Source organism: Pygoscelis adeliae, unplaced genomic scaffold (genome assembly GCF_000699105.1).
Source record: "Pygoscelis adeliae isolate BGI_AS28 unplaced genomic scaffold, ASM69910v1 Scaffold114, whole genome shotgun sequence".
NCBI lineage: Eukaryota > Metazoa > Chordata > Aves > Sphenisciformes > Spheniscidae > Pygoscelis > Pygoscelis adeliae.
Window position 1 is genome coordinate 518,859 of NW_008824587.1, and position 8,692 is coordinate 527,550.

At 35.5% G+C, this 8,692-nt stretch overlaps 1 protein-coding gene across 1 annotated transcript in view; it reads right to left on the reverse strand.

Moving 5' to 3' along the window:
* The window catches only part of CNTRL (centriolin), a 36,467-nt gene that overhangs the window by 25,697 nt on the left and 2,078 nt on the right, over positions 1-8,692 (reverse strand). The window contains exons 4-10 of the mRNA XM_009322029.1: positions 7,805-7,946; positions 6,848-7,034; positions 6,556-6,749; positions 4,606-4,725; positions 3,583-3,808; positions 2,532-2,641; positions 1,155-1,349 (exon numbers count right to left, since the gene is read on the reverse strand). Coding sequence (XP_009320304.1) covers positions 1,155-1,349; positions 2,532-2,641; positions 3,583-3,808; positions 4,606-4,725; positions 6,556-6,749; positions 6,848-7,034; positions 7,805-7,946 — 1,174 coding nt within the window. The remainder of the gene's footprint in view (positions 1-1,154; positions 1,350-2,531; positions 2,642-3,582; positions 3,809-4,605; positions 4,726-6,555; positions 6,750-6,847; positions 7,035-7,804; positions 7,947-8,692) is intronic.

The following is an 8,692-nucleotide window of genomic DNA, read 5'->3' on the forward strand; positions in this document are numbered from 1 at the left end:
TCGCTCCCTTCAAGGGGCCTGGCCCTTAGTTTAGGGATCCCGCCTGGAACGTGCACAGCCCCTCTACAACTGAACTGCTGAGGAAAAACTAAAAATTAATAAAACGCATTTTTCAACAGTGCTTGCAGGCCTCAGCTGAAAACAGGAGCCAGGCATAAACAGTCTTTCTTTGCATACGTAAAAGCATCAAGCTGGCCTGAAAAAGCTCTCATTTAAGAAGATCATAGCTTTTTAAAAACACTATTAAAAAAGTAATTCCGTTTCATTTTAATTTAAAATATCTATAAACGTTTGCTGTACCTGAACATAGTTAATAACTCAGAAATCAAAAGTCTTGCTTCCCTGGAGAATCAAAAAAATGAGACTACCAAGCTAGAGCTCTTCTTGGTGCATCCAGCTTTGCCCCAACCCTGTAACGTGTACCTCTGAGACCTCGTTAGATATATCAGTAACGACAGGACTGTCTGTGACAGCAGAGAAAGGGAAATTAGTCCCCACCAAAAAGGCAGTATAAGTCTTTTCAGAATTAGAACTATTTATTGAAAACTGATTCTAGTTTTAGGATGCCGGACTACAGTCAAAGCTGCTGCCGCCTTCAGCTGCCTGCAGTTCACAGGCTGGAACATTAACACAAGCTGTCACCACTTTGGCCAGGTCAGCTGCATCTGCTACTCCAGACAGTTTTTCTAGGCTGACCTCTTGCAAACAGACTTTTGTGCCAATGCAAGAGCTCCCTGACAGAGCAGGACTTCAGCTATAGGCCTGTAGTGGTTACACAGACCTTTATAAATTTTTAAGGTCAGATTCTACAAAAAGATGCTTTAAGAATTTCTTACACAGAAATTCTCTCCATAAATCTCTATTTATGCATGTTTTTGCAAAGCCTAAAGATCGAGTTCTTAACATGCTGTACAGCAACTGCATTGAAAATTAGTTGCCCAAGAGTTTTAAGAAAGTTGTTTGGTTTTTGTTTTTAAAGTTGTGAGGAGCTGTATGTTTTTCAAATAACAGCTAAAGAAATTGATAAATAGCAAAAGAATACGTAATTCACAAAATAGGCGCAACGGAATGGTAATCAGTTGAAATAGCCTTTACCACATTTCTCAGTACATGAATACATGCAGTACATAACTTAAGATTTCAGTTTTACTTACATGTCTTGGATCTTCAGGATTTACAGAAGCAACAGAACGCTGCAAGTCTTCAAGCTCTTTCTGCTTTTTCCCTATTTCTCTTTTCTGTTTCTCCATTTGTTTTTCCAGTTCTAAAGCTTCCTCATGTAGCTGATGCAGGATTTGTATCTTTTCACTCAATTGCTGTTCAAGACCTTCCTTGTTGGCCTGTGACATCTGGAGATAGCATTAGCAGGTTGGGTAAAATAGTTTAATTGGAAATACACAGCTGATCAAGAACATTTTTAAAAGTTAAATTGGACTGCTAGTTTAGCCTAACAGGTTGCCTAAAAATGATCTATTCATTGTTTTGAATCATCTTTATTTTCTTAAGATAACCAAAACTCATAGGATTTTCTCAAGAAGAGTTAGAAAATAGAAAGACAGTTTGCTTATGGTGACTAGAAGTTTCATAACGTTAGCCTACCATACCAGGAAATGCCAGAACCCTCATTTTGACCATCATCCTAAAGTGTTTTATTTCCAAACAAGACTTCAAAAGTGTCTTGTATAATTCCTTCTTGCAGTCTTAAGACTATCTGGAATGTCTTTTTTCCCCCTTCCACAGTTATGACTTCTTAAGTTAAAATACGGAAGATCCTGGTCATTGATTTTAAGGCAAGTTTAAAGACTAAAAATAGCAATAAGTTATGACAGTTGTTGAATAAATGGAAGATACAGTTTTAGTTTAACACTGATAAATATGTTTAAATTAATTCTTGCTGTCACTTGTGTAGCTACACTGCTTATTTAGCTGCACAACTAAGCCTACACAGTTACAGTCCTTCCTGAAAGGCCTTTTCTGATAAATCAGGATATATTCAATCCACACAATTATATTGAGAGGTTCAGGTAAAACTTCCTCTTTCATGAACATCTATGTCATGTCATCAGCACTGCTTATGATGTTGTGACATTGCTCTGTTACTTTCTGCTCTTAAGGCTTATTAAGCCTTTAAGGAGCTATAAGCTTTTCGTTATCGGAACCGAGAAGGTATGTTCAAATTCAAATCCAAGTCTCCTGCTGCGTAATGCAGTGACCCCTAACTGTCCACTTACTGCAGTACGCAAGTCTCTATTTATGTTCTTCCAAAGCGTTCTGGGGAAAGTTAACAGTCATCATCAACATCACATGGAACATGTTTAGATGCAATTAATTGCACTACAACTCTGACAGCTTATTTATAAACAAGCTATCTAAAAACCTGTAAGATTCTTCTGATGCATGACAAATGGATTTACATATGTACAATGGCCACTTTAAAAAAAGAATGGGGAAAAAAAACTAGTTATATTTTCTACATCAACACTGCTTCGAACGCTTTCCCTCGCTATTCGTGTAGCAACTTCTTTGCATACTTTTTTCTGAGCCAGAGCATCCTCCAGTTGTTGCAGTTCCCCTGTTACTTTCAGAACTTGCTGCTCTGCATTTCCTATTGCACTTTGCAGTTCTTCTAATCTTCTTTGTGCTGCAGACAAAAAAAAAAAGAACACAACACACTAAAAACGCAAACCCCACAACCCTACAAAATACATTATAATATTCTGTATAACATTGATACACGTTTTCTGTTAACACATTGTTGTGGTTTAACCTCAGCCAGCAACTGAGCACCACGCAGCCGCTCGCTCACTCCCCCCCGGTGGGATGGGGGAAAGAATTGGAAGAGTAAAAGTGAGGAAACTCATGGGTTGAGATAAAAACAGTTTAATAATTGAAATAAGAATAAGAACATGCAAAGCAAGTGACGCACAATGCAATTGCTCACCACCCGCCGACTGATGCCCGAGCAGCGGCCCCCCCAGCCAGCTTCCCCCAGCTTTATATACTGAGCATGACGTCCCATGGTATGGAATGTCCCTTTGGGCAGTTGGCGTCAGCTGTCCTAAGCTGAGAAGTCCTTGACTAGTGTAAGCACTACTTAGTAACAACTAAAACATCAGTGTGTTAGCAACATTATTCTCATCCTAAATCCAAGACACAGCACTGTGGAAGAAAATTAACTCTATCCCAGCTGAAACCAGGACACACATTAATCAGAATACATTTTCTTAAAACAGTGATAATCAAAGCTAATACATTCTGGTTTCTCAAAAAGTATGTCTGAAGTTTTTTTAATAAGTCTTATACAATTAAATTAATGCATCAAATAGGAAACCTCCTTAGCATTCTCTTTTCAATAATATTTAATCCTTTCATCCTGAGTTACCTTAAAGTAATAGGAAAAAGAAGTTGTAACAGTTTTGACCCAAAATGCATCAAGTACAGTGTTTAGAAATTACAGCACTTACAGCCTTTGACACACTATTGCTTTTCTTATGTCAAATGTGTGTCAAGCATTTAATCAGTGGAATAAACTACGTTGATATACATATTTTAATTTTTATCAAATAAAAATTAAGATTTTACCTGAATGAATATTTTTTTCTTTATCCTCTAGTAGTTCGTCTAGAGTTTGGAGCTGCAATTTCAGCTGGGGTTTCCCATAGAAGTCATCTTCATCTAGTTGCATTTTTCCAATCTCCATCTGCTGAGCTTTGTTAGCAATGTAGCCTTCTCTTACAAACATATTTCTTTTATACCTGGCCTTGCCAATGTATGGGCTTTCACCAGGTACATTATCAAGTTCAACATCCTGAAATGTATGAAGCAATATGTCTTTATATCTATCTCAGAAGTATGGTTGCAGTCAACTCATAATATACATTTAACTCTCTTAACAAGCATATAAAGGAAAACCAATTTGAAACTAGAATACTTAGAAGAAAACAGACTCCACTTGACTTCTTTGGCCTTGAACATTCTTGTTATTTTATAATGGAATTAAAAACAAACAAACCAAATTGGCATATGATCAGTTTGTTGCAAGTGGGTAATGCAAGTGGATATTTAACTGGAGGAATTTTTCTTAATATTTTAGACTTAATAGTAATATAGATTATACTTAGTCCATTACATTGTTGCACTTAAACTTTACTCAAATGTAACTTAAAAAATCATTTGTAGTTAATGATTACTGATCTTCAAATTTCTTGCGCAGACTCTTTTCATTCAGGCATCCCTACAATTTTTTTGCCAGTATGACAAAGTTAGCACTACTAGGAGAAAAAACAACAGAAAAAGGACAGAAATGGTAATACCATCTAACTCAAGAACATTCTGGCTTGTGGAATTTCCCCAAGTGAAAGGGCCTCCAAAATTAAGCCAGATGAAAGGACTATCATTTGTTTGGTAAATAATAAGAATGAAATGTTTATTCACTGACTCTACTTAGCTAAAACATATGCGTATAGGTATGTATACTAATATTCAACACATTAAATGTCACTCAGATTCAGTTTAGTTCAAAGCCTGTAACTTAAGTTTTCTATTTTCCAAATTGAAAAGCAAGAGAAACAGCAATGAAAAGATCCATTATTTTAAAATTATTACCTCTGATGGAAAATAATTTAATGGCTCAAATTTTGCATCAATCTTATAAAACGCCAGTTCCTGCTCCAATTCATACTGCTTCTGGCAAGCTCGGGTTAGCTCCATTGTCTTCTGCTTTAACTAGTAAACCAGTAACCAAAGTAAGTTGCATTCATTCAAGTGTCATCATTATCACATACATTTCAATTCAGTAGAGAGCAGGGCAAAGACATTAACTTTGAAACAAAACTCACATCAGAAAAAGTTAAGATGGTGTGTTTTGGATCAAGAATATCACAAAGTGCAACTTTATTACAAGATACAATATGACAACTAAGAGTAGACAAGAACCCCACAATTAATATAACACAAATGATCACATGAAAGGCCTTTTAAGTTTACATGCATCAAAGCTTTGAAAATAAGTTTGTCACTAACTTAGGATAAAAATAATTTGGGTACAATCCTTTAGCAATATCTACGCCAAATAACGAATGTATTTACTGCTACTAATGAGCAGTGAGAACTATTAACACTCATTGTCTGTAAAAGAAACAAAATATCTCAGTTGTCAAGTGCATAGAGCCTATGCATTTCATTTTAGCTCAACCTTGTGCTAGTTAGGTTTTGAGGTTTTTGGTTGTTTTTTTTTTTTTTTTTTTTTTTTTTTTAATAGAGGTCCATCATGTGATTTCTTTTTAAATTAACTTTTCACGCTGAATACCTGAGGGAGAACGTGCAGCAAAACTCCAATAGACAGTGGAAAGCAGGACTATTAGAGGAAAAGAAATAGAACAGACTGGAATAAAGGAAAGGCTTAAAGAAAGATTTTAAAAACCAATATTGTCATGCAAAAATTAACTGTGTTTCAGAGAAAAGAAAAGAGAAAAATCAAGAAAATTGTATCCAAAAACCACAGTGAATATAAGTCTCACTGGAACACTTTATACAAATGTTCCTACTTTAGTAAACATGCAAATAAATCTTAGAAATAAAAATAACCATGCAACCCAGGAGCACAGTGGGGCTACCTTCAGTGAGGAATAAGGACTCTGCGGAAAGGGAACTGTGACAAACCAATACACCAGCTAAAGGAAGAAAGAAGCAAGCAGAGTTTGTCATCCAAGGATAAGAGTGGGTTAAGTTGCAAAATATATGCTGCTAAATCTCACTATACTGAAAACTACGTTTTAGAAATAGGCTGCTGGTTAGTGTATGTGTTCACAGAAGAAACAGCTATAGAAATATAAGCTATAGAGATTCTGAAGGATAAAAGTTTAGAGGACGAGTCTCACAAGTAAGATAAAACCCATATATTAAGTTCCCATCAGGTCATTCACACCCGAGCACTCTCAAGTCAATAGGACTCTTTCCAGGACCACCGTACAAATCTTGCATTTTATAGCTACCAATGAAAGAAACTTGTCAAACGTTAAGGTTTTAGGATGATGTGAATAAAGTACAAGTAAACTAATGGACATTACCCAAAATAATAATCAAGGGGTATTACTGACATAGAACTTGTATGCACACCTTGTTTTTGTAAAACCATTTAATCTTTTCCCTTATTGCAGCAGCACTCAAGTCTGGACAACGCAGGAGATTCAGTACATCGGCAATTTAGCAGCTAGGGAATAATTAACCTTTCATCAAATGACAAAATTTTAAACACAAAAAATTACTAGAGATGCCTACAAGAATTACTACAAAACTACAAAGAAATAAGTTACTATAAACCATAAGTTACGAGAGTGATACTGATTGCTGGTTCAATATACTTACTTTATTCCACGGTAAGAATACTGAAGAACTACTAGTGAAGGAATAATCACTCTCTAAAAAGTGGAAGTGCCTAAGTTTTGTCTCTATTTTAAACATAAATCTCCAGCCATTTGAACTCTCACATTGACAACTCTGTTTCTGACAACAAAACTATTCCAAATATTTACTTAATGCAAGTGATTATCTTACCAATTCATTTTTGGTGTCCAGGTCCCTTTGTAGGTCTTCATAGCTTTGTTTCTGCTGCAAAGTCTTTTCTTTTAATGATTTGTTGATCTCATCTTGGTGGTGAAGTTGCTCAAGCACTTTGGCCTGGTTAAGTTTAAGGTTCTCCATTTCCTTTACCGTGTTTTCCAACTCTCTCTCCAATTTTTCTATCTCTTCTGAAAAACAAAATAATAGAAACATTCAAATAGAAAATCTTTTCCTTCTAAACCTAAATTTTGTGTCATTCACTTTAGTTCTAACATATTACTATTACCTAAATTAAACCTCTCGAGAGCTTCCTGCCTGTCATGATTTGTCACTGGCTGTCCATCCAAGTTCTCCAGTGCTCGCAGGTGGAATATGGTGTACAAGCGGTAGTGAGGCAGACTTACAACTGGATTATCAGCAAGGAATAGAGAAGTCAGATCTTGTAGAGGCTTTAGTTTAGCTATATCATGAAGCTAAATCAAAGGCAAATGGAACAATGATTAGACATCGTTCAAAGAAGAACTAAACCCCCATTACTGAATTTCTGATTGTACAGAATGTTTTTCAAAGATCTATTTTAACATTTATGCTAAAGTGGAATCTCTAAAAACCTACCAAAATACACAGTACTATGACTAAAGTAACTTCCTAAAAATCAAATTGTTTCTTCTGTGAAAAAATACCACTGCAAAAAGGGCAAATTTCATCAAGCTTGACCTTGGATTTTTCAAGATAACAAGGCCTGTGAATATATATAACTGTTGTGGTTTAACCTCAGTCGGCAACTGAGTACCGCTATATTCACAGGTCATAGACACCTTTTTGTAGCTGCAAAACACGGAAATTAACCTGGACCACAGAAGTAAATCTAGTCATGTTCTAAATACAAAATATAAGCAAATAGATTATTTACGGGTCTCCAAAACAATACAACTAACTCATCATAAGGGACACCACCAATAACATGCAAAAGTCTTCACATTTTCACCAAGTTTTTCCCTAAGTTTCCAAAAACTTACGATTTCCTGAACAACAGAATATGGGTTTACGCTTTGAATACCTGGCACAGAAGGGGAGTTTTTCTGATAAACAACTTTATTAGGCTTACAACGGCTGTATTTCACAACAGACTTTGTGGAAAGACACTCAGCAGTTATTCAGGGTCAGTCAATCAATGTAAATGTACCAGTTCACTTCATGAAAAGATTCGGAACAATTATTGTTCCTAACTATAATCACTTACTGATGATACTTTATTCTGTTTCAAATTAAGGATGCGCAGGGATCTCAGTTTCTTCCCTACCCACACAGGAATATGCTCAATTTCGTTCCCTGCAAGGTTCAGCTTTTGTAGATTCTGCATATGTTCAATACCTTCAATTTTACTGAAAATAAGAAGAAAAATATAACTTATCATGAAGCACAGCAAATGTATAGTGTAACTGAGGCATGATGGATCAACTACAGCAAAATCTGTCTCAAATAATTATCATCCAAGAAATTAGCAAAATCAGTTGTTTACTGCCATGGACTCACAATTCAAATTAAATTACACCAGCTTACTTCCAAGTACTACATGAAGACAAAAAAAACCGATTTCACAGCAAGACTTTGTTGCTCACTCTTAAGTTTAATATTAAAATAATTTTAATGTGTGGTAATTCCATTTTAATATGGAAATTTTGTTCCTTTTCTCCTGAGAATGTTGAGACACAGATGAACCAAAATAAAGCTGGTGGGTTTTTTTTTTTTTTTTCATAGAACCATAAAATAGAATCATAGAATCATTTAGGTTGGAAAAGACCCTTAAGATCATCGAGTCCAACCGTTAACTTACCACTACAAAGTCCACCACTAAATCATGTGTCTAAGCGCCACATCGCCATACAAAGGAAGGATGAACTGTAAAGTGACATTGTGCAGAACTGCGTTTTTTACTGTTTTCATTAAAACACGATATAGCTAATGAGGAAAACATACTAGGTTTTCATTTACTTGGGCATTTATCTAAAGATATAAGTATTATAACAAAGTATAGTAGAACATGCTCTTGTGACCGTGCTATTTTTTGAGTAGGAACCAACTGTATATAACTAAGGTCTGAAAAGATACAGCAGTAGCTAAAAGCTAC